At 41.4% G+C, this 26,744-nt stretch overlaps 1 protein-coding gene across 5 annotated transcripts in view; it reads right to left on the bottom strand.

The window, feature by feature from the left end:
• The window catches only part of ASPH (aspartate beta-hydroxylase), a 222,155-nt gene that overhangs the window by 186,812 nt on the left and 8,599 nt on the right, over nt 1–26,744 (bottom strand). The window contains exon 1 of one of the 5 annotated variants that reach the window (XM_086695807.1): nt 122–351. The exons of 2 other annotated variants lie outside the window; for them this stretch is intronic. In XM_086695807.1, coding sequence (XP_086551933.1) covers nt 122–131 — 10 coding nt within the window. In that variant the 5' untranslated portion in view covers nt 132–351. Of the gene's footprint in view, nt 1–121; nt 352–26,744 lie in introns of those variants that run through there. 2 more of the 5 variants (XM_086695804.1, XM_086695805.1) reach the window with 2 other exon arrangements.

Below are 26,744 nucleotides of genomic sequence, written 5' to 3'. Positions count from 1 at the left end.
TGTAGAAAACGTAGTCGAACAGTCAAAAGTATTTTAAAGGTGCACAACTGAAAATAAAGCTAAAAGCTGTCAGCTAGATCCCAAACCACTTTTAACCCAAACAATAAAAATGTACCTTTACCTTCAGCCATTTTGGTTTCTTCAATCCATGAAGAGTATATATGGAAGACAAAAATCAGAACTATCAGCAGGTATCACGCACGCCAAGTGCCCTTCCCTACAGAGCTTCAGACTGGCCAACTGTTCCACGGGCAAGGCCTCTAGAACTGAAATTGGACCTGACTGCAAACTCTGCTCAGCAGTTATTTTTAGAGGCCCCTTCCTCATGGCCAAATACCGCTAATCACTCAGGCTGAAATGCTCTCCTAACAATGCGACAGCCTTTCTCCCACTTACGGGATTCCTTTCTCGGTTGGTGCTGTCTCCCAACTCCAAACCTTAAAAAAATTATGCATGCTGGACAAAATGCAATGGAACAGAGTGTGTTGCCAGTTCTGTTTTCTTGGAGTCAGTCTCGAATGGTTTTAGCCTAAGTACCGAATCATTCAAAACTGAAAGAGGCCTTGCTGGAACATGTGGCCCCATGCCGAAACCAGCTTGATCTGGCCCTTCAGGGTCTAATCAAATGCCTACATGGAAAGACCATTACTTAGTTTGTTTGAATGAAACAGAAAACTAAATGGTAAGAAATTAATTAATGCTCTAGAATTCTGATTCACAGGTATGATCATTCCAAGTCTAATTCCTAATGCAGCAAAAGTAAAACAAACAAACAAACAAAAAAACAAACGTATTTCCCCAGAGAAGAAGGGAGAAGGAGCTGGGAATGAAAGCATGGAGGGAAGATAGGCAGGGGAGGAATGGGGGAGAGGGAGGGCCAATAGGCTGGAAGGGAGCAGGCAGGGAAAGAAGGAACCCTGAAGCGTGGCAACAGTGATCCAGGAAACAGGACCTCAGAGAAAATACTGGAAAGAGAGTGTGCAACTGTCTTCTGATTTTTTCCACTTCCTTCGAATCCCAACTCCACATAGTCCCTTCTGGGAAGTAAAACCAGCCCAAAGTTACTACCATTTATTCACTGATTTAAAATTAGCAGTTCACAGAATTCATCAGAACTCTGATTAGTACATTAAATTAATTTAGCACAAACAGCATCGAGAGCAAGGCGGCAACCTTTATTTATGAGGGTTTAATTTTTTTTTTCCCAGCCAAACTGAATGCTTCACAAGCAAATTAAACATTTAAATGTTCTGAAGAGGAGTCAGTCGCCTATGGTACCAATATTTGATGGCCAAGAGCTGAAAAGAGTGAACAAGGCATCAGGGCAACTGAACAAAACTGCTGAGCGTCCCAGGTGTCCTCTGACCAAGAGCCATTTCCTCAAAGATCCGTCCTGCTAAAGTGAGTGAGTGCTAAAATGTTACATGACAGTGAATCAGTTGTTGACAGGGAATTAAGAAGACCCGCCACCATACAAATTTATTTGACAAATATTTCCGAGGTTTTCTTTTGTTGTTTTCAGAGAGAGGAAGAGTGACAAGAGACCTGTCCTGGGGCCACAGGAAACCAAGCCACTATACTCACATGGTAGGTAGCCCATTTCAGACTTAAGAAACCCGGATTCGATTCCTGGCTTCCTCACTGACTTTGACTTGGGGAAAACATCAAACTTGGGGGCCTCAATTTCCTTGCCTTTAGAATGCGTCTTGGCATTAAACCAGGCGTGCAAGTGTTTGTTGAATTCATCCACGCGACACGTTTCTAATGAATCAGTTGGGACACATGCACAAGCCCCCAGCCCTCCAATCCCAATTCTGTTTCATGACATCAGCCTGCCACCACGGCTGCCCAAGCTGCCGGAGTTCCTTCTCTCCCTTTATGGGCCTGCACCAAGGCAGCCGCATTCTGAATTACAGGTCTGTGGCCAACGCCGAATTGAGATGAGAATCATGCCTACTAAATTCGGGGGTACCTCACCCCTGAGGCTTCTCCAACACAGCTCCAATCATCCCCCTCGAAAATGTTCATCACACACATTGACACAATCTTCTCCTTCACCTTTTACAAGTTTTACAGGTTTTTAAGAAAAGGTCTTCCCTCCCTAGTGGCACAATAATGGCACACCTGCTATTTGAGATAGGGTGAACAGGCTAAGTCTGTGAAGTAACATGTAACCTGTCTTCTTCCTTAAGGAAAAAGAAATTCTGAATTCCAAGTTACTCTCACTTATAATAAGCACAACTTATTTTTATGACAGGAAATATTTACGAAAAGTTTAAAAATAAATTCATGTGCATATAGAAAATCACAGTTTTAAAACCCTGGCAATGACAACTAAAGTCAAACTAAAGTCACAAATTATTCCTCGTAATCAATCGCTGCTGGGGCTAATAGCAAATTCCTACATCCAGACAAAGATCAAACTCCTAACATGTGCTCTGAGACTATTATTATCAGCCTGATGCCACTGGAGACCACAAAAGCCCAGTCTCATGTCCACGGATGCCAGGCTCTGCCTGCTTCCAAAACATGCCAGGGGAAATCCATGAGACTGTTCACGGGTCCCAAGGACTACTTCCCTCCCCTCACCCAATCAGCTTTCATTCGCAGCAGTGGCTCTCAGGAGCACATCACAGTCACCTGGAGGGCTTGTCAAAACACAGACTGCTGGGCCCACTCCCAGAGTTTCTGAGCCTCTGGGGTCCGAGAACGTGCATTTCTAATAGGTTCCCACCCGGGTGACTGGAGGCGGCTGGTGCCGGGACCACACATGAAGAGAACCATTGCACGGCTTCCCGTGCTAGCCAGCTCTGATTCTCAGGCTCTGGAGGAGGAGGAAAGCAGGGCTTGCTTTTACCAGTTTGCAGAGCATCATTTCCTCACCCCCTAAAAAAGAAACAGCAACAAAACCCTCTTCCTCTGAGGCCCATGCCGTCCAGTTATACTGCCCTCCAACCTGCCTCCTCACTGCCATCGACCACCTGCGGTGCTCTCTCCCCTCAGTGACGTACTCACCTGGAAACCAGCCAGTACCGTGTGATGTCAATGTCCACCTGTGTGGCAAATGTGACCAGTTCTCTTTCCTTCATTTCTTCACCCCCAGTGACCTTGCTCCCCTCCATCCTATAGCCAACATTCATTCATTCATTCATTCATTCATTCATTCATTCATTTAAGGCGGAGAAGGGGCAGAGAGAAAGGGAGAGAGAGAATCCCAAGGAGGCTCCACACTGTCAGTGCAGAGCTCCATTCACGGCTCAAACTCACCCACTGTGAGATCAGGACCTGATCCGAAACCAAGAGTCGGATGCTTAACCAACTGAACTACCCAGGCACCCCCCTCAACATTTATTATTATATCCCTACCGGGGCTCTTGTGATAAACCCACCCTAATTCACCTGTCTAATGGCATCTTCATCCTTGTTGAGGTATCTCTGTAGCTTCCCTGGCACAACCATCTTGACAGATTCTGTAACCTTGCTAAGAAAGCTCTGTTGGCTTGAGTCTATCATGAGAACTGCAGGATAGCCAAAGATACCAAAGATACCAAAAATCTATTTCTTCAAACACACACACACACACACACACACACACACACCCCTCATCTACATATAATCTCCACAGCAAACATGAGCAACTTTTTTGAAATCTAATTATTAAATAGCCAGTATTACAGACAGAACTCCTCAGACATTGAGTGAAATCTACTTGCACACACCATCCCGAGCTAGGGAGCACCACCTCTAAATGCGAAGGTTTAGGCTGTCCCCAGTATGTGACGCACAGAATAAAAACATCCACTCGGATCACACACCCTCCTATTTTTCCAGCTCGTTTACTCAACAACTTCTTCTTGGATCCCATAGTTCTCTTGCTTCTACTTTCTTCTGAACTCCTCCTCGCCTGCTGCCTTCACATCTTTCCATGTTGAGAGTCCACAGTTCATCAGTTAAGTCACTCCCTGACTCACTAAAGCCTTTGCTCCTCAATCCATTCATTGCATCAATCCGCCATAACGGTCTCCCTGGATGAACACAATCACTCACCCTTATCCACGACTGTTAAGGGCAGCAAGGGACACCAAAAGAAATCACGGACAGGACACAGTGGAGCGAATCCCAACGGGCCCTCAGGGCTGCCTGTCAATCCTGCACACATCTCTGGAACACTCCCTTTCCTGTTCTCCAGAAGGACTATTTCAAACATCTCTGCCCCTCAAGAATCCTATTTTCTCATACTCAGAAAACGCCACAGCCTCTTATAGCACAGAAGACAGAAGCATCAGCAGGAAACCGTCAGGACTGCACTGCCACCCATCACAAACCTACATTCACCAGCATCCACTCTGTTTTCCTCCCAATTCCTCAGCTACCTCACCCTCCTTATCCTTTCACTCTCCGGTACTGTCAGCCTTTCTGCCTTTACTACATCTTCCCTCAAGCCCAGAGTGAGCCCCTGCTCTATCTCCTTCCCATCATAGATGAAATTCTCAACAGAGCTATGATTTCACTGCTTTCATTTTGTGATGGCCCACTCACTCCTTACACCCTGTACGTAGGCTGCGATGTAGCTTCTGCACAGGGCAGTCACTCTAATGTGACGCCAATGACTTCCATGTTGCTGAATCCAATGGAGTATTTTCAGTCCTCATCTAACTTGCCCTCTCAAAGGAATTCTTCCTCCTAAAACATTCTCTTTCCTTGCTTGACTTTTTCTGATTCTTCATCTCGTATTTCTTCTACCTTTCTGAACTTTCTACTTCTCAATCTCTTTTGCTACTTCATTCTCCTCTAGTTGACTTTCAAATGTGGAAATTCCATATGCCTTGCTCCTATGCCATCTGCCTAGTTGACTAATGCATCCATAGGCTTAAACTTTCCTCTCCTTTTAGGTCCAAACGTTATCTGTCTACTCAATATCCATTTGAATCCGTATGGAAAACCCAAACACTGCATACACACAACTGAACCCATGATCTTTCTCCTCTCCTCTCTGTCCAAATCTCAGGAACACTTCCATCAAAAGCCAGCTGCTTAAACCAAAAACTTGGCATTCATCCTTGACTTGATCCTCTTCCTTTTCCCAAATACCCATCTCTCAAGTCAGAGTCTCCCTAGCAGACTGTTGCAAATGGCTTACACCTATGCCAAGACGTGAATTCCCCTCAGCCCCTAGGTCATCCTTGCCTATTTACCCTGGCATGATATTTTAAAAAACCATTTATATGTGCCATGACATAAAAGAAGTGGAAAATTGTGTCTCAAACATAGTTTGCCCCTCTACTGAGACCACCCAAATCCATGTTACCATCATCTCATAGGCTACTACAATACTTTAACATACTTTCCCTGCTCTATACAGCAGGCACAATAATTTTTTCAACCCGATTATATCATTACCCTTTTTAAAAAAAAACCCTATTTTTCTTAGGGGTTCACACTGTTCTTAAGATAAAATAAAAATCTTTGATGTGGCCTATAAGACTCTATTTGACATGGCCCCAGCCAACCACTCTGGCTTTCATTTTGTGTCACTTCCTATGGCTGTGTATGTTCCAGATACAAAACACTCACCCTGCTCTGGTCCTGCATAGGCCATGCCCTCTTCCTGAATGAATGTCAACACTGGGTTACCACCACATAGTTGCCCCCAGCCCAGCTATCTACTGCTTTTTCTTCTTAAATCCCACCTCTTCAAGGAGGCTTTCCCATAACACTGTGACGGCATTTTCTTTTTCTTTCTGTTTCTCTGTTATTATGATTATTATTTTCTTTTTCCTCATGAGAAGTGTACTCTTTAATCTCCATCCCCTATTTCACTCACTGCCCCACCTACCTCCCCTCTGGTAACAATCAGTTTGTTCTCTATAGTTAAGAGTCTGTTTCTTGGGGGTGGCTAGGTGGCTGAGTCGGTTAAGAGTCCAACTCTTGATTTCAACTCAGATCATGATCTCACAGTTCATGATACCGAGCTCCACTTTGGGCTCTGTGCTGATAGCCCGGAGCCTGCCTAGGATTCTCTCTCTGCGCCCCTCCCCACCCCGTGCACGCAAGTTCTCTCTCTCTGTCTCAAAATAAATGAATATACATTTTTTAAACGAAGACTTTTTCTTGGTTTGTCTTTTTCCCTTTGCTCATTTGTTCTTTCTTAAATTCCACATGAGTGAAATGTTTATCTTTCTCTGACTTATTTTGCTTAGCATTACTCTCTAGCTTCATCCATAGTTTGAAATGGCAAGATCTAATACTTTGTTATGGAGGAAGAATATTCCACTATATACACATACCACTTCTTTATCCATTCACCTATCAATGGACAGTTGAGCTGCATCCATAGTTAGGCTGTTGTAAATAATGGTGCAATAGACACAGGGGTGCACGTATCCCTTTGAATTTGTGTTTTTGCATTTTTGGGGTAAATACAATTACTGGATCATAGAGTAGTTCTATTATTAATTTTCTGAGGAACCTCCATACTGTTTTCAGAGTGGCTGCACCAGTTTGCCTTCCCACCAACAGAACAAGAGGGCTCCTTTTTCTCTACATCCTCCCCAACATTTGTTATTTCTTGTGTTTTTATTTTAGCCATTCTGACAGGTATATTTGACAGATGTATCTGACAGGTGTCTCTTTCATTGAAGTTTTGATTTACATTTCCATGATGAGTGATGTTGAGCACCTTTTCATGTGTCTGTTGACCATCTGTCTGTCTTCTTTGGAGAAATGCCTGTTCATCTCTTCTGCCCATTTTTAACTGGAGTATTTGTTTTTTGGGTGTTGAGTGGTATCAGTTCTTCATATATTTTAGGTACTAACCCTTTATCAGCTTTGTCATTTGCAGATATCTTCTCCCATTCAGTAGGTTGCCTTTTAGTTTTGTTGATTGTTTCCTTCACTGGGCAGAAATTTTTTATTTTGATGTAGTCCCAACAGTATATTTTTACTTTCATTTCCCTTTCCTCGGGAGACATAGCTAGGAAAACACTGCTATGGTGGCCAATGTCAGACAAATTATTGACTATTCTCTCTTCAAGGATTTTTATGGTTTCAGGTCTCACATTTTGAATTTATTTTTATGTAAGGTGAAAGAAAGTGGTTGAGTTTCATTCTTTTGCATGTACCTATCCAGTTTTGCCAAAACCATTTGTTCAAGAGACTGCCTTTTTCCCACTGTATATTTATTCCTGTGAGAGCATTTTCTAATACACTCTCACAGTAGTATGTACTTCTTCACAGCATTATTTCATTGGTAATTTAGTTCTTAACTTCCTTCTTCCTTCAGAATGCATGTTTCATCTGCCTTGTTCATTCCTCTACATTTGCCTTGCACCTAGTAGGAACTCAACAAACATTTGTTAAATGCATAAACTCGTTCTCAAATTCTTGATATGATAGGAGTAATCACACTTCTTCCTGCTCATACTTGACCAAAAAGGGCACAAAATCTAGTCCAACAAATATCACACCACTTCAAGTTTCTTCCATTTTCACAAGTTATCCTAAAATTAATTCACACTAGGAAAAGACCTCTAAATAGTTAAGGGAAATATTAAGAAAGAAGCCCAGTGTTTCCCAAACACTGGTTATGAAGCCAAGCTAGTCTACGAGCAAGTTTTCACTGCTTCTGTGTCAGATAATTTCCTCACTGATCCATCTTTGCTGACTGCCACCTATATTGAACATAAGTAGGCCCACGCTGGAAGGATGCTGCAGCCCCCGTGCACCTGTCCCCACAGTCAGATGCCTGACACTGCTCTCCTGACCGACCCTGTACAGAAAAGGCACAGGGGGCTGAAGGAGTGACAAGGGCTACTAGAATTTAGTAAGACAAAACTGAGAACTCGTCTCCATTTTCATCAGTGTAGATAGTAAAGGAAAGTGAAATATTAGCCGTGACTATCTATATCAGCCTCCCTTTATTTTTAGGAACCTTCACTGCTCTTTGGAACCCCAGGTTGAGGAACCACTGTCCCAACGTCCCCCTGTTTGTGTCCTGGATTCAGCTGTTCTCTTCTGCAGTGATGAACACAGGTCCATCAACCTCCACCTATGAATCTGCAAGGGACTGAAGTGCCATTGGTAAGATGCTAAAACCATACTATGAATGGTAGTTAACTCCAAAAATTCATTTCCTCACGTCAGGCCTAACAAGTTAGTGTTTTAGGCTTAATTAGTTCTCCCTACAGAGCACTCAATAAAGAGAAAACAGTCTCAGAGGAAAAAGCACTCCCTGGCAAATCAATCATCAATGTTGGTAACAGTTATTAGTGGTATTTAGTGATTATGGAGTTCAAAATCAGTCTCCTGCTGAACTGGGAATGGCGGAGCATCTAAAGAAAACTGAGTTGTGGTGTCCATTCAGAAACTCTGAGGTGGTAAAAAGTTGTTAGAAGAAATATGAAACAAACAATAAGTTTCTTTTTTCAAAACTAAAAACAGTAACAATAAAAAAAATTGTAAAAAAAAAAAACCCAAAAAACAAAAAAACAGTAAAACAAAAGCCTAGACCCACTCATCTAACTCTAAGGCAACGAGACCAGGTCATAAAACCAACAGGTACGACCACAGTTGATTTGCAGCTGTGCTCCCAAATGCCTTTGACCTTAACCCCTTTAGACAGCAGAAGATCCATAGCTATCCTTCCTCACCAGTTCCCACTTTCTAGGACAATGGAATTCATCATTTACAAAAAGTGTCCTCAGAGGCAAATGGGGAGAGACGGGAGGGGGACAGAAAAGCACTAGCACAAAGTGTGCAGCGGATTCACGTGTAAATGGCAAAGCATAGGGGTCTCAGAGTTAACTTACTAGAAAATCATAGGCCAAAAGCATAGTTGATGCAATTATGCATCACAATGTATTTTGAGGACAGCCTACAAGAGGCAAGGAAGGCACTGCCCCAAAGAGGGCCACGTAGAGCCCTTCCCCTCCTTCGTGCCCTCCAGTCTTGCTGCTAATAGGAGATAAAAAAAATTCTACACTGAAGAGGAGACCTGATTTAAAGCAAACAGACCAGAAATGGAGAGTGACTGGTACGTTAGGGAATCTGTCCCAAAGACGGTCAAGAGCCTTGCCAACCACACATTAATCCAGTCCAGCTAAGCACAATGACTGGAAGAAAATGGGGCTTTGTATCAACGCCTTGTCAGACAAAGACTGCTAAATAAAACAGCTACAAAATGTGGCCACATGTATTAGAACAGCCCATGAAAAACTGCCAGTATTTAACCATTTTTCATATGACCGAAAAAACAATATGAGTATTTTCCCAAGTTTTATTATGAAACTTTTCTTTTTTTTATTTTAAATTTTTTTTTTCAACATTTATTTTTGGGACAGAGAGAGACAGAGCATGAACAGGGGAGGGGCAGAGAGAGAGGGAGACACAGAATTGGAAACAGGCTCCAGGCTCTGAGCCATCAGCCCAGAGCCCGACGTGGGGCTCGAACTCACAGAGCGCGAGATCGTGACCTGGCTGAAGTCGGACGCTTAACCGACTGCGCCACCCAGGCGCCCCTATTATGAAACTTTTCAAACACACAACAAAGCTGAACAAATTTCACAAAGAATACCCATGTGTTATCACTTAGATTCTACTATGAACACTTTATTATAATGTTTCTGGCATGTCAATTCATCCCTCTATATCCATCTACTAACCTATTTTATATGGAATACATTTCAAGATAACTTGTAGACACTGGTTCACCTCCTCTAAGTACTTCAGCTTCTATCACAACCTACAGTTTTATATTTCTTTACCATTTTTTAAAATTTTTTTAAGCTTTATTTATTTTTGAGAGAGAGAGAGAGAGAGAGAGAGCGATGAGCATGAGTGAGGGAGGAGCGGAGAGAGGGAGACACAGAATCCCAAGCAGGCTCCAGGCTCCGAGCCATCAGCACAGAACCCGACGGGAGCTCGAACTCACAAACCATGAGATCATGACCTGAGCCGAAGTCAGACACTTAACCGACTGAGCCACCCAGGCGCCCCATTCTTTACCATTTTTTATGTAAAATTTACATGAAACGAAACGCTCTCATTTTAAGTGTACACTCTGAGTTTTCACAAAAATATACACTGTGTGACCCAAAGCCCTGTCAAGACACTGAAGACTAACACCACCCATAAGTTCTCTCGTGGCCCTTTCCAATCACCTTCCACCCAACCCCAACCCCAACCCCAGAGGCAGACCCTTTGTTCTTCCTTCTTTTTCCCCCTGGTTTTGCCTATGTGTGCACACAATATGTGCTTGTTTGTGTAAGGCTTCCCTCCCTTGGCGTGACGTTCCAGAGAGCCAAGCACGTTCTGTGTAGAAGCAGTTCATTCTTTTCTGTTGCTCAGTAGTACTCCACTGTATAAACATACCAGAGTATATTAGAATGTAGCCACTCTACTACTGGTAGAAACCTGGACTATTCCCCATTTGGACTATTACAAGCAAAGTTATTTGGAATACTCTCGTACAAGACTATTGCTCGCATATAGGAAATAACATGCTTGCATTTCTCTTGCGCTAAATCACTTGGAATTACTGGATCAGGGGCCACATGTATATTCAGAATTATAAGCAACTGCCAGACCTTTCGCCAAAGTGGTTCTACCATTTTATAAACCTACTAAGAACGTATGAGGGGTCTTTTCTAGGATCTTGCCAACATTTGGTATTGTCAGTCTTTTCAATGCTGGCCATTCTGACCACTATCAGTTGTGTCTCACTGTGGTTTAATCTGCATTCTCCTGAGACCAATGTTTGAGCACATTCTTCATGTGCTTACTGACCATTTATCATCTTTTGTGAACTGTCTGTTCAAGTCTTTTGCACACTTGTCTATTTTTTCTAACACTCTTAAACTGAATTGCAGGAGTTCCTTATATTTCCTAAACACCTGTCCTTTAATAGACCTATGTGTTACAAAATTTTCTGCCAGATTACAACTTTCCTATTCATTTTCTTAAAGCATCTTTTGATGGGTAAAAGCTTTTAATTTTGATGCTGTCTCATGTATTATTTACTCATTCTTTATATATCACCAAATTGGAAAATGTTATTTAAACTTTAACAGGGTTCCATGCTTCACATTCTGAAATGTGACATCCATTCCAGTGCTCACACTTAATTACTGGATCTGTGACATACTGTCCCTGACAGAAGCTCTGTCACTGGCTCAAACACTGTGCCCAGGAAAGAAAGGTCAGAAAGTCAAAGGGCAGGTCAGAGATACGTCGACTAAATGTCATTTAGTGGCAGGTATCACAGAGAGTAAAAGCAAGAGAAATTTTGAGAGTTTTAAGGAATATTTTGTTAGATATGATGAGTCACAAAAATGTTTCTAAGCCAGTTATTTTCCCCTCAAATTCATGGGGATGGAATAAACCTAATTCCTCTGCCACCCAACAGCCCCACCAACACTTGAACCCTTAGCTTTTTTTCAAAAACAAGTTTACCTGTGCAATTATTTGTATGTTTCCTCCCAACTTTTCATGACTCACAAATTTAAATTACCAGAATACTGAGGAAACCAGAAGGTTTCTTTACTGTAATCTTCACCTTGTACACCCAGTAAAATCTTTAGAAAATCACAAAAACAACACGTTTTAGCGAGAAGGCATATAGTTTACCTGTGAGACTTTGGGGGGGGGAACATAATTTTAAAAATCTTTATGTAAAATAGACATCAAGAATTGAAAGGTGGGCTGGAGGGTCAGCTTAAAGGATATTATTGGAATAAATTAGGAAAACTTGAGTATGGACTTTATATTAGGTAACAATACTACAGCAGTGTTAAATTTCCTAAGCATTATAATTACATGGTGGTTATGCCGGAACATATCCTTGTTCTTAGGAAGAACACGCTGAAGAATGTTATTATGACTTAAAGCATTACGAGGTGAAGCATTATGATTTAACTTTCAAATGGTTCAGCAGCAAAATGCATAAATACATAAAACAGTATCTTTGTGTGTGTCTAGAGAAACAGAGAATGCAAACACATTAAAATACTAACAACTAGTGAATCTAAATGAACTTTTCTTGTAACAGTCTTAAAGGATTGAATGTTTTCATATTAAAAAGTTGGGAAAATATAGATTTCCAGGCCCATTCTAGTCCTAAAGAATCCAATGCTCCAGATGCTTAAGGCTAGGAGCCTGAAATGTTAAAAGCTAGCTCCCAAGTTAATTCCTGATTGGATTCTGGATAAGTAACCAGTTAAAAAAAAAAAAAAAAAAAAGCTTCAAGTTTTAAAGATGCTTCCAGAAACAACTAAAAAAAATCTGAAGACGGAGTGCATTTAGATAATTTCTTGAGTTGGAGAATTCTACAGTGGTTATGTATGAGAATGTCCTTGTCCTTAGGAGGAACATGGGGAATTAGTTAAGTGAGTTAAATTGTTATGATGACTACAGCTTACTCTCAAAGAGTTTCAAAGAACGAGAGAGAGGAAAAGGAAGACAGATACACACACACCCGGAGCAAATGTGGCAAAGAGCTAACGGTTGGTAAATCCAAGCAAACAGTATGCAAGTCTTTCAACGTACAAAATCTTTTTGTTGTTGTATAGGTTTAAAGTTTCAAAACAAAGTTGGAAAAATATAAAAATAAAAACAAAATTAGACTGGTTTTAGAAAAGAAAATCAAAGAAGTTCAGGATCAAGTCCTCAACAAAGTAGTAATGCAAAGGATCCCAATTCAGCCATTGGTCTCAAAGTAAGAAGCGGGGAAGCTGTCTCCACCTGGACGTCTCCTACAGGCAAGTTCTACTCACAAGCCTCCATCTGCTTGCTGGACATCTTCCACCAGATGCCCCACCTGGGCCTCAAATTCACCTGGGACAGTAAGCCTACCTCCTCTGCCCCCCAGGAGCTGCTCAAACCCTTGGAAATGGTGATGTCCCCCAGGAGGACTCTGTAGTCCAGACCAGCCATCCCCCGCGTTTTCACCCATTCCTCACATTAGTGTCAACACGCCCTCAGCCAAGGACCTCACCGAAAGCTCCTCCTCCTCCAAGAAGTCCTCCATCACTGTCTCCTTAACAGCAGCCCCCTCATCTGAAGCCACAATTCCAGAGGCAGCCCACCCAACACAATGGGCTTTTCACCTCCCTCACTCTGGTCACCAAGAACGCAAATACTGAAGGGGACTCTTCCTCAGTCACATGATGCAGGCAACTCCCTCTGAGACTAAAAGCAATTAAAACAACCACACCCAAACAAAATACTAGACCTTAAAAAAAAATACTTCCTACTTCAAGCTTCTCCCAGCTTGTCCTCAACAGTGAGTTTATTTTGCAAATACCATGCTAACCCTGGTAAAGTCCACCTTCCCAGCCAGGCTGTTCCTTTGCAGTGTGTTCTTCCCTCCTGGCATTAGGTTTCCCTCAGTACTTAGTGTCACCCACAAATTTAACAAGCATTACGTGGGTGGGGCTCCCTTGAAGTTGACATGTGCTCATTACATCAGTGCTCCGTGGGTACAGTCCCCCAATGTTTTGCCATCTTTGGCACAGGTGGATTTTCAGAGATAGTGTTAAATACCTTGGTGAAGTCAGGAAAAGTATCAAGATTGTGTCCTGACCACTTATTTGGAAAGCTTATCAAAATGCACAAGCAGTTCTGGTTTTCTTAGTAACTTGTGGCTACTTGGTAACTTAGTAACCTTGATAAACCTGTAGTGTCTCCCAGTCTTCAAGGCTTTCTTTTCTGGGTGCTTAAAAATAATTTTTAATCCCAGAATTTGCCTACGGGTGCCGTGAGACTTCAGTTTAGTTACCCTGAACCCGGCTTCCTTTAATAAGAACGGGCCGTCTGTCCTCTGGGGGTCTTTGCCACGTCTTCTACTTGTCCTGATTCCCCAAAAGTTAACTACCCAGAAAACATTAGTTGGAGTCTGGGGTCTGGGGTCTTCAAAAGCCTCAGATCATTCTCAGTTTAGTCTTCCTTTCCCTACTCCTTACTCAGGCACAGATCATTGATTCAACCAGTATTTATAGCTTGGCCGCCCACAGGTCAGCAACATCCCCAGAGGCGTGGTGCTAGACTGGCCTGCTGTGTTCTCTCCCCACCGAGCAAGGGGCCTGGAGCACAGCAAGCCCTTGGTGACTTCACTGGACAAGTTCCACGGGATTCCCACAAGAATCTAAAAATAGGAATAGGAATTACTTTCGTCCCATCTACACGTACAGCAAATGTAACATACACGAGTACTTTAAAAACCAAACCAGACCAGACAGCGGTGCTGGGGGGGTAGGGACAGAAATGGCTGGGGCAGCTCCAGCCAGAACCCCGTCAGCTTCATCAGCTTCAACAGCCCGCACCCTGCTGCACACTCCAAGTCTGCCCCTCTCCTCCTGATCCCGTCCCAGTTCGAAACCGAAGCAACGGTCAATGGCATCCTCCGTTGGCAGGTGTCACGTAAGTCTCCTCTGGCTGACCCATTTTGCTCTAAACTCCCTCCACAAACGCTTCCTCAGCTCCAGCTTTGCCAGATGCGCCCCCCCTTCCCCTGCCTGAATAAAAGTCACCAAGCGCCCCACTCTCCAGAGCTCAGGTGGCACTGCAGAGGACACTGTTCCAATGCTGGTCTCTCGGCGACACTCCAGAGAAACCGGTCTGCCGCTGAAGGTCCACGGGAGTACGACCCCAGTAAGATCTGACTCGCTAAAAAGGCTGAAGCCCCAAAGCCCACGCAAGTTACAGAGAAGCTAATGTTCAGGCAGAAGGCACAGGTACGCTATACAGGTGCTGTCCTTCTGAACGGGTGAGGCCTCTCCTGTGGCAGTGGGCAAGTAGTTTTAACATCGTCCTGGATAAAAATACTGCCCTCAATGCAACATCTCCAGTCAACGTCATACAGATCAGCAAAACAAAGACATTTCAGCTCTATAAACTAATACGGATTTTAAGACACAAAGCAATAAAAATCACAGGATGGTATATTTCAAAAAGGTTTTCTCTATACATCTGAATATTCATTCATTCAACAAATACTCTTTAAATTTTTTTTTTTTTTTCAACGTTTATTTATTTTTGGGACAGAGAGAGACAGAGCATGAACGGGGGAGGAGCAGAGAGAGAGGGAGACACAGAATCGGAAACAGGCTCTAGGCTCCGAGCCATCAGCCCAGAGCCTGACGCAGGGCTCGAACTCACGGACCGCGAGATCGTGACCTGGCTGAAGTCGGACGCTTAACCGACTGCGCCACCCAGGCGCCCCAACAAATACTCTTGAAAACCCTACCCTATGCTACAGCAATGAACAAGAGAGGCCACTTAGCCTAAAACCCCAGTGAAGCAGAAAATCAAATAAAAATAAACTAAAAATTGATTTTGCTGAGTACTATGTTAGGGTATATATCCCATATGGATAAAAATAATCATTTGGGAAGAATCATAGTCTTGAATTTTAAAGATACAGCATTCTAAGGTACAATCTGTTCCAAATTCTTCTATTTTATTTTATTAATTTATTTCACTTTATTTGAGAGAGCGCATGCAAGTCGGGGAGAGGGGCAGAGGGAGAGGGAGAGGGCGAGAAAGAGAGAGAGAGATTCCCAAGCAGGCTCCAAGCTCCATGTGAAGCCCCACATGGGGCTTAATCCCACAACCCTGGGATCATGACCTGAGTGGAAATCAAGAGTCAGATGCTCAATGAACTGAGCCACCCAGGCGCCCCCCACCACCCCGCCCCAAAGTTTTCTTTATAAATGTTAGCTCTGTTCACTTCATAGTTTTTTTAATTTTTAATCAAAACTGACAAAACATTATCTTGAGTCAAAGAGGAAATGTTCATAATTCTTCTAAAGGAATTTTAAAAGCCAAAACCAAAAAAAAAAAAAAAAAAAAGATCAGAATTTCATTATTCAGTAAATAATTCTGGCCTGTCTTTGAGTCACATCTAAAAGTAAAGTGATGGGAAAATCAGCATCTTCCAAAGTAAGCAAGGTTTTCTAATTTCACAAAATGCAGAACAAACAAAATAGCTGTGGAACCTTCTTCCCCATCAGAATGCAAACTGCCAATGAGAATACGAGGGATGGGGATGGCTTCCATGGGTGTAGCTACTACCTTGGGGGAACTATTAGTGTGGTGCCGGTGCCTAAACAGAACCTATTAAAAGACCTGACTTATTTAAACAATCCTCCACATCAGCGAAGAACGCACACCCCTAATAATTCTGTTCTTTTTCTTCAGCTCCAACACTTACAACTTCACTAGGAATTTTTTATCTGCTCTCTTGCCCATAACATCAACCTGGAAAAAAAAAATCCATCCATGCAATGCATGATATGTGCACACTTATTACATTCACGACAATGTAGAATACACAAAAACACAGCCCCTGTCCTCAATGTCCTTTTGGTCCACTGGAAGGAAGGCTTTTAGCTGTATTTGTTCATTCCAATATTAATTACCTACTACATACAGGCAATCATTTAAGCACTAGAGTTAAAAAGAAAACAAAACATGCTGTTTACCTACATAAACATTAAGAGTAGCTCTCTCAACCCTCCCGATTACTCTAGACCAGGATGAGCAAATGACAGCCGACCTCCCTCTTTGGTATGAACCATGAGCTTATGAATGATTTTCACTTTCTAGACCAAGTGAAAAGAAATCAAAGACAAAAACTTACTAACATGAGAAAATGGTACGCAATTCAAATGTCCACGCCCATAAACAAAATTTTGCTGGAACCCAGCTGTTATTTGTCTGCTTACATTGTTGTCTGTGGCAGTTTTGTGCTCCAATAGCAGAGCTGAGAAGCTGCAAGGGCGACTGTATGATGGGCACTGCTGACCCTGATCTAAACAATCCTGGTAATCACTCCACAGCCAGTGACTTAGGCAGGCCTAAGCCAGTATAAAGCAATGCGTGGCAAGGACTCTCAGTCTAAGCAAAAGAGAAAAAGAAGCTTCTTTCCTTCCACCCCCAGCTACCTTCCTACCTCCAGGAGAGGGGCCAGCCTCAAGACGAAAGTAGGCTGAGAATCAGAATGCAGAAGCAGAAGGAATGCGAGTCCCTGAAGACATTTCAAGCCACTGATCGTACCACATCTGGTGTGATCATATCACATCTTTTGAAATGAAATAAATTCCTACTCGTTTATGGAAGTTTCAGTCTGGTATCTGTTCCTAACACAGATGTTGCCCTTACAATCAAGCCAAGAATAGAAGACCACAGATCATTACAAATATTGAAACAAAATATCTGTTTTGTTCACGGGGAATATCACTATCACCATATTTAACAACCATATCAACGAAGCACTTACTACGTGACACTTTGTCATCAATCCTTTTAACTATGATGCAAGTACTGTTATCTTTATTTTAAAATGGGAGAGAGAGTTAAAGATACTAAAAGAGGTCTGAAGACCTACTAAAAGTCAACCATGAGTGGCAGAGCCGGTGCTTGGGTCCAGTCCAGTCTGATGCCTGATTGGGTCACACTTTCCTTTGCTGAAGGAACCAATAAGTGAACGAAGATGCTAAAATAGTGATACATAGGGTGCTACAGAACCTTGTGCTTGGGGGTGTGGGGTCAACAAAGCCCAGGTTACGGGAAGACAATGGACTGGAAGGACTATGAAGGAGCTAAATTGTGAAGAATATTTAGGAGTCGCGCAGGGAGAGGCAAAGTGAGGAGCTATCCCAGAAGAAACAGTACGTGTAGATACAGAGACTACAGAAAGTGACTGAATATGGCTTAATTAGTGTAAACACAGACAGTGAGGCTAAGAATGGCTACAGAGGGTAAGAGGGGCAAAAGAGGGGCAAGATCATGAAGTGCTCCCTAGATCAAGCTAAGGAATTTAAGCTGCATCTTGACTACTTGGGGAAGTACTCAAGGCTTTCAAATAAGGAAGGGGTATGACCTAGCTTCCACTTTACAAAGTGGGTATGCCAGGGATGAGATAGGGCCAGTTATAAGTAATCTAAGCCACCACTAAAGGATCTAAAATGTTCAACGAAAGAAGCTTTAGACTCGGAATTGGGATCGCAACTCCAGTTCCAAGTGTTACTAGCTCCATGATATTTGACAAATTAATCTAAGCTTCCATTTCTTTACCTACAAAAAGAAGAGTCAGAGACTTACTATGAGGATTAAATGCCAAGTTACAGAAGCACACAATGTCTGACATACAGTGAGCACTCAGGAAGGGGCAGTTAGGTTCTTCATCTGTCGTTATTGTTAGTACTTAAGTCGATAGCTCAGAAGCAGCAAGCGTTGGAAAGCATCAATAGACAGTAGTTAAGCTACAGACTGTGTGCAGCATAGGATTAGAACACACATTAGTGCACACAGGATTAGAACAAGGCCAAGCAAAGAATCCTGGGAAGACACCCTTCAGCGAGCAGCTACAGAAAAGGAACAAGATCTTGCCCAGGGGATCTGGGGTTAATGGAGCCTCTGTTGACCCCGGCAAGACCTGAAGGAAAGGAGAAGAAAAGGAACCCAGGTTACTGTTTGTGATATCTGGCTGGGTATGGGAGGCAGACCAGAAGGAGGCTTTTGTGTTTTGTTTTGGTTTTCATTAAATGAGAGAAACTAAAGAAAGGGGGAAAAGCTGCGAGAAGGTGCAGAGAAGGAGAGCTCTCGGGGAGATAAGTGATGGCTCAGTGGTGTGGACACACCTTTATAATGAAGTGAAGGTTCCCTCAGTGGGGCCCAGGGCTCCTGCCCCAGTCTTTGCTCTTCTCTTAAACAGGTGGGAACCCAGAGGTCTATAAAGGTTGTGACTACCAAGATTTTAAATTCTATCTGTGGTACTGCTCATCTCCCCTCACCCTCCACCCTACTGGGCCTCCTCCTAAGTCTAAAGAAAGAACAGGGACTATACTAAACTACACATTAAAGATATACCTCATGAGCTTAGTCTTTGCATACTCTCACGTGCAAAGTTAAAGCAATATCTTGCCAAGAGCCTCAACTGAACTGGCTTTTGCAGCCGTCTTAGATGAGGTCCCAGACTCCTGTCTCCTCAAGTTCAGTCTGCTCCCCAAGTCTAGCACCTCAGAGGCCAAGCCCCACCCATCATGCCAGAGATAAGAGACTCTTGAGGATGTCCCTGATTTCTCTACACAATGGGAGGAAGTCATCTGTCAAAATGCAATGGGAAGTAGTCAGGTATGAAGCTCAAGTTGTTGAAGATTTAAATAGCTATTACTGAAAACACGGGTAAATGTCAACTACGAACACACAGAAGGACTGCAAGACATTGTCGAGGGGCCGAGGAGGAAGGTCTCAAATGTACGTCATTTATTCCAAATCAGTACTTATCTGAGCTACTGAACAGTTCTTTACCTTACTCAGTCTTACTCAACCTTACTCTGTCCTAGTTCAGTCATCTTAAATGCCCCATTGATCACAACAGAATTCTGAAAAAGTAGCCTAATGCAAATTTGCAGTACTGATACAAATACTGTACTACCTCTAGAAGAAAAAAAAAAAATCCAAGTTGTTTTATGAGCTTTGTACCTTCACATACATTAATTTCACCTTAAAAACATCCTACCTTTATAATCTCACAGAATAAAAGGGAAATGGAAACACAGGGCACATAAATCTACTGGTACCTTCATATGAGATACAGAGCCCATCAGTAACTGTATCTCAGATCTGCATCAGGTACCCTAGAGCTCCGGGTGTATGGACTGTTTACAACTAAATAGACTGAGTAGTTAAAACCCATAAAATAATCAAGTTAAGCTGAACGTTCCCCAAATAAGCCTTATGTTCTACTCACAAAGAAATTTCAGTTCTGAACAAAGTAACGTATCCAGTGCTAGTCTTGAATCACCATTTAAGCAAGAAAATGGGCACCAGAGCAAGTCAATCCAACCAAATTACCAGCATCAAATGGTTTACCTTCTCTCAGGTATTAGAGTATCCCGTTTATTTTTTTTTTTTTTATTATTTTTTTTAAAAAAATTTTTTTTTTCAACGTTTATTTATTTTTGGGACAGAGAGAGACAGAGCATGAACGGGGGAGGGGCAGAGAGAGAGGGAGACACAGAATCGGAAACAGGCTCCAGGCTCCGAGCCATCAGCCCAGAGCCCGACGCGGGGCTCGAACTCACGGACCGCGAGATCGTGACCTGGCTGAAGTTGGACGCTTAACCGACTGCGCCACCCAGGCGCCCCAAGTATCCCGTTTATTTTATAAAGACTTTCACTTTAATAAGCTCAGAAAAAATTCTGTCTAAAAAGTAACTCGAATTTACAGACAGTTAATATTTAGTGACCTTTCTAAATAACTTTATTTCATTGCAAAGTAATAGCAGGCACGCAATAGCGGTATTCTGTTTACAAGGTAAAGCTAGAACCATAAACAATTTGATGCCCTAAGTGTGAAAACTCAGACAGAAAACTTTTTAATAAAGGTAATATGTCTAAGAAGAAACAAAATGTACCCTAGCCAACCTGACTCAAGAAACAGAAACTAAAATGGTCATTCAAACATTTAAAAAGTGAAACCTACCCCATACCGTCTCTAATTGTGGGTAAATGACAAAAAAGTTCAAATGAGCTCTACTAATCCCCTAAGACTATTCCAAAGAATAGAAGAAATTCCAAAGAAATTCCAAAGAATATTCCAAAGAATAGAAGAAGAGGAAATACTCCTAAATTCATTCATGTGGTAGAATAACCCGGACAACATCACCAACAAAGGAAATTACAGGTCAACTTTATTTATAGATAAACCTACATATAGATATAGATATAGATATAGATATAGATATCGATATATCTATATATATCGATATAGATATAGATATAGATATCGATATATCTATATATATCGATATAGATATAGATATAGATACAGATATAGATATATAGATACACAGATACAGATACAGACTTTTTTTTAAGTAGGCTTCAAGCCCAGCATGGAGGCCAATGGGGGGCTTGAACTCATGACCCTGAAATCAAGACCTGAGCTGAGATCAAGAGTCAGATGCTTAACCAACTGAGCCACCCAGGCACCCCTATTTATGGAGATAGTAACAAAACTAATCCAATAATATGAAAAATATGTATTATTACAAGGCTGAATTTTTCACTGAAATGTAAGACTGGTTTTAAATTAGAATGTCTATTGCTATAATTTACCAGTTAAAATATGGAAGAACAATTATATAAATTTTATAAATTAAATATTAAACCACTGATGCAGAGAAAATTTAGTACTAATCATAATTCCCAGTAAGGGGAAGAGGGCAAGCCAGGGAAGGCAGGGAGAAAGGGGAAAGGAGGAGAAGGAAAGGAGAGAAGAGAAGGCAGGAGGAAACTATAAACCCATATGCCTCATGAACGTGGAGGCTACTTTTGGGCAACAGGCTTGAACAATGGAATGTGGAAAGGATCCACAGCGACCACTGAGCAGAATACCAGACAGGCCCATTAGGTGACCCACCTCAAAATATCCACAGGCCCTACTAACCAATGGACTACTTACAACCAGGCATGGTTACCAAAAAAGGGAAAATTCCATACATCCCTATAACTCCTCACCTCCCCCCTTTAAATACAGCTCCCACCCAGGGCGCCTGGGTGGCCCAGTCAGCTAAGCATCAGATTCTCGATCTCGGCTCAGGTCATGATCTCATGGTTTGTGGGTTCGAGCCCCAAGTCTGGCTGGCTCTGCGCAGACAGCACGGAGCCTGCTTGGAATTCTCTCTCCTTCTGTCTCTGCTCTTAACCCCCCCCCCCGAAAATAAATAAATAAACTTAAAAATTAAAATGAAATAAATACAGCCCCTACCCACTGCTATGTTGCAGTCTCTCCTTTGCTGGCCTGCTTGCTGCTTCCTTGTTCTGCCTCGGGTGAATCATTTCACCACCCGTGCCACAAGCTTCCAGCCTGTAGGCTGACCCAATATTTGGGGAGTCCCACCCAATTGGGAGAGACACCACAATGAACACAGATACAAGACTGTTAACAAAAGATTAGCAAAGAAAGCACAATATACACAAGATATCACATCCAAGTGAGGCCTATTCCAGGAATGCAAGGGTGATTTCTCATTCAAAACATCAATAAAGGGGCGCCTGGGTGGCTCAGTTGGTTGAGCATCACACTCTTGATTTGATTTTGGCTCAAGTCACGATCCCAGGGTCATGATATAAAGCTGTGCATCTGGCTCTGCACTGAGCATGGAGATTCTCTCTCTCTCTCTCTCCCTCTGCCCCTGTCTCCTGCTTGCATTCTCTCTCACTAAATTAAATAAATAAATACACCAATAAATATAATTTACCACATTAACAATAAGGGAAAAAAAAACCATAGGATCATTTCGATTAGAGAAAAATTATTTGACAAAATTCTCAGCCTAGAAATACAAAGGAATACCCCAACCCAATACAAAGCATCTATAAAACACCTAGAAATAATATTATATACTTAATGGTGAAAAGCCAAACACTTTTGCCACTAAAATCGTAATAAACAAAGGCAGAATGTCTACATCATTTCCATTCAACATTGTATTGTAGGTCCTAGACAGCATAGTCAGTCAAGAAAATAAATAAAAGATTCACAGATTAGAAAAAAATATATAAAACTCTTTATTCGTACACGACGTGGTACTTACAGAGAAAAATCCTAAGGAATCACTTTTTTGATAAACTAAATGAATTTTTGCAAGGTCACATGGGTACAAATATAAGTTCTATGTCTATATGCTAGGAAGAAATAACAGGAAAATAAAAAAAATTTAAATACAATATAAAAGCATCAAAAGCATAAAATATTTAGAAAAATATTTAACAAAAAATGTGTAAGATCTTAACACCAAAAGCTACAAAACAAAGCAGAAATAAATTACAGGCCTCAATAAAGGAATCTATTCCACTGCCAGGGATTAGAAAACTCAATATCACTAAGATGTCATTTCAACTGAACTGGGTCTATACTTTCAATGAATTCTTTTTTTTTTTTTTTTTTTTTTTTTTTAGTTTTTTAAATTTATTTTTGAGAAACAGAGAGAGAGAGAGAGAGAGAGACAGAGAGAGTGACAGAGCATGAGCAGGGGAGGGGCAGAGAGAGAGGGAGACACAGAATCCAAAGCAGGCTCCAGGCTCTGAGCTGTCAGCACAGACCCAACGCCAGGCTCGAACCCACAAGCCAGGAGATCATGACCTGAGCTGAAGTCGGATGCTTAACCGACTGAGCCACCCGGGCGCCCCCCATGAATTCTAATTACAAACCGTAGCATGCTTTAGTCTGTAGAAACCGATCAGTTGATTCTAAAACATACATGGGTATACAAAGGACCTAGAATATCCAGAGCCAGCTCATAAAGAACAACAAAGTTGGAAGATCTACACTACCTGATTTTAAGACTTACAATATAGCTAGACTAATCAAGACTGTGTGATAAAGGCATTGTACAGACAGAAAACAAAAAGACAGAATAGAGTGCCCAGAGACAGACCTACAATTATGTTGTCATTTGCTTTCTGACCAAGGCACCAAAAGCGATCTAATGATGAAAGCAAAGTCTTTTCAACAAATGATGCCAGAACGACCGAATATCCAAATGGAAACACATAACACTCATCCAAAATTTATCTGAAATGGATCACAAACCTGAACTTGAAACCAAAACTATAAAACTTCTAAAAGAAAATATAACAGGATAGCTTTGTAACTTGAAAATAGGGAGAAAAGGCAAAAAGAGGAAAAAGAAAATAAGAAAAGTTTCTTAGGTAAGATACAGAAAGCAAAACCCATTAAGAACTAAACATCAATATAAAAATAGTTGCTTTTCAAAATATGCTAGTAAGGAAAAGGTAAGCTACAGCCTGGGAGAAATGACTTGCAATACATATAACTGAAAAGAACTTCTATCCAGAATATGTAAAAATTACGACTCAATAACAAAATTTTTTTTAAAAAAAGCAATAATAGGCAAAAGAAAAAAAAACAGGCAAAAGAGGTAAACAGAAACTTTGCAAAAGAAGATAATGTAGATGACCAATGAGCACAAGGGAAAGTACATGACGTCACCAGTCCTCAGGGAAATCGGCAAAAAGCAATTTTAAACGACAACGAGAAGCCACTGACACCCACCAGAATGGCTAAAATTAAGAAGACTGACAACACCAAATGCTGGTGCAGATGTAGAACAAGCAGAAATCCCACACACTGTTGGTGGGAGTGTAAGATATATTGTACAACCACTCTGGAAAATAATCTGGCAGTTTTTTTATAAAACTAAACAAACACCTACCTTATAATCCCAGTAATTCCTCTCCTAGGTATTTACTCTGAGAAATGAAGACATACTAAAAAACAAAACACAAAAAACAAAACCAAAAACCCTCCAATATTGTAATATTCACAGAATGCTCTTCCTAATAGTCCAAACTAGGAATAACCCACGTGTCCACCAGTGAAAGAAAAGGTCAGCATGCTGTGCTATGGTCACACAATGGACTAGTTGGCAATAAACACAACGAGATACTCATACGTGCAACATGGGTAAACCTCAAAACTGCGCCGACTCAAAGAACACTTAAAAAGTACTTTCAAAATAAAGTTCTAGAACAAAGAACACCCGCCTCTGGTGAAAAAATACAGTGTGATGATTGCCTCTGAAGGCAGAGGTGGTGGCTAGCAAGGGACTTGAGAGAATCTTCTGGGGTGACAGACATATTCTGTCTTAACAGGCTGGGTCATGCAGAGGTAAACATTTATAAAGACTATTTGAGGATACTACACTAAGATTTGTGCGATTCCCTATAGGCAAACATTCCCTCAGGGGGTGAAAAAACCCATAAACAAATGTTGAGCCCCAGTTAATGTCAGACACGTGTAAACGTTTAGGAGTGAGGTGTACTGGTGACTAGCACTTACTCTGAAAAGCATAAAAAGACAGATAAATTGATCAGTACAATCTAAAGCAGATATATTAAACACTAAGCACTGTAAAATCTAGGTGGTAGAGTCATTGTACAATTCTTGTAACTTGGGTGCACAGTCTAAAGGTTTGATGATAAAATATTGGTTTAAAAAATAAATATATATGAAGTACCCAGGCTAAATGTAAAGATGTATGTAAGTTTTGGATAAGATTATAAAAATGAATTATAAGGCTTAAATAAATAGGAAATTATACCATGTTCATGCAGAGAAAGACCTGGTATTCTAAATGTATATTTGCCTCAAATTGTTTTTTTTCAATTTTTTTTAAATGTTTATTTATTTTTGAGAGAAACAGAGAGAGAGAGAGAGAGAGAGACAGAGCATGAGCAGGGGAGGGGCAGAGAAAAGAGGGAGACAGAATCTGAAGCAGGTTCCAGGCTCTGAGCTGTCAGCACAGAGCCCGATGCAGGGCTTGAACCCAGGAAACACGAGATCATTATCTGAGCCGCAGTCAGACGCTTAACTGACTGAGTTACCTAGGCGCCCTGCCTCAAATTGTGCTATAAATTCAATACAATTCCAGTCAAAATCCTGAAGCATTTCTCATGAAACTTACTTAATAAGCCGATGCTAAAAGGTATTGTCATGGTCACGGAAAGGTCCCAATAAAAAGCAAGGACAATGGTATAAAGACGAGGGAGAGAGCACGTGCCTGATCAGATACACTAGAGAGTGACTCAGTGACGTACTGCTCCTACATACTGGGAATAAAACGGAGCCACACAGATTTATACACAAAACGGGATACTGCAGATTAGTGTAGATGACACTTCAACTGATGGTGCAGAAAATTTTCATCATCCATTTTTTAAAAATATTGAATCAGGGGCGCCTGGGTGGTGCAGTCGGTTAAGCGTCCGACTTCAGCCAGGTCACGATCTCGCGGTCCGGGAGTTCGAGCCCCGTGTCAGGCTCTGGGCTGATGGCTCAGAGCCTGGAGCCTGTTTCCGATTCTGTGTCTCCCTCTCTCTCTGCCCCTCCCCCGTTCATGCTCTGTCTCTCTCTGTCCCAAAAATAAATAAACGTTGAAAAAAAAAATTAAAAAAAAAATATTGAATCAGATCTCTACCTCACAATATACACAATAAATCTACACTTGGTAGTTTAGAGATCTAAATGTGAAAAGACAAAACTTAAGACATTTTAGAATAAGAGAATGTTTTATGATCCCTGTGTTACAAAGGATGTCTTAAAGCACAAAGGTACAAACCATAAAGTAAAAATTATATTCTTAATACATTAAAGTCTTAAAATTCTGTTTGACAAAATATACTATAGAAAATGACAAGACAAATAATCAGATTGGGAGAAGTAATCAAAAGGTTCGGGATACAGAAAAGAAATTCTACAAATCAAAATAAAAAACACAAAACAAAACAAACAAAAACACCAACAAAACACCAGAAAAATAGACAAACTATATGAACAGGAATTCACAGAAAAGGAAACACAAATCGCCGTTCTCTGGAGCAATCTCATTGCGGATCAAGTAAATGCACAAAATAACTGCACTAAGTAAATGCACAAAGTAAAACCGCAAAATAACTACTTCGTACCCACTAAATGTACAAATATTAAACCTCACCAAGTGTTGGTAACGTGGTTGCAGCAAAAAGGAACTGTATCCTCGGAGAGTGGGAGTGTGAACAGATACTACCACTGAGATGGCAGGAGCTAGTTGAGTTTAATATACTCATTTTTATGACCAAAAATCCCAATCTAGAAAAACACTCAGACATATACACATACACACAAGGGGATGGGTAGCTACAAGAATGTTCAGAGCAGTAGTGTTTGAAAAAACAAAACT

This window comes from Puma concolor, chromosome F2 (assembly GCF_028749965.1).
Source record: "Puma concolor isolate L17-30 chromosome F2, mPumCon1.1.hap2, whole genome shotgun sequence".
In the NCBI taxonomy this organism is placed as follows: Eukaryota; Metazoa; Chordata; class Mammalia; order Carnivora; family Felidae; genus Puma; species Puma concolor.
The sequence above is the reverse complement of the archived record's forward strand: the minus strand, read 5'-3'. Positions and strand labels throughout refer to the sequence as shown.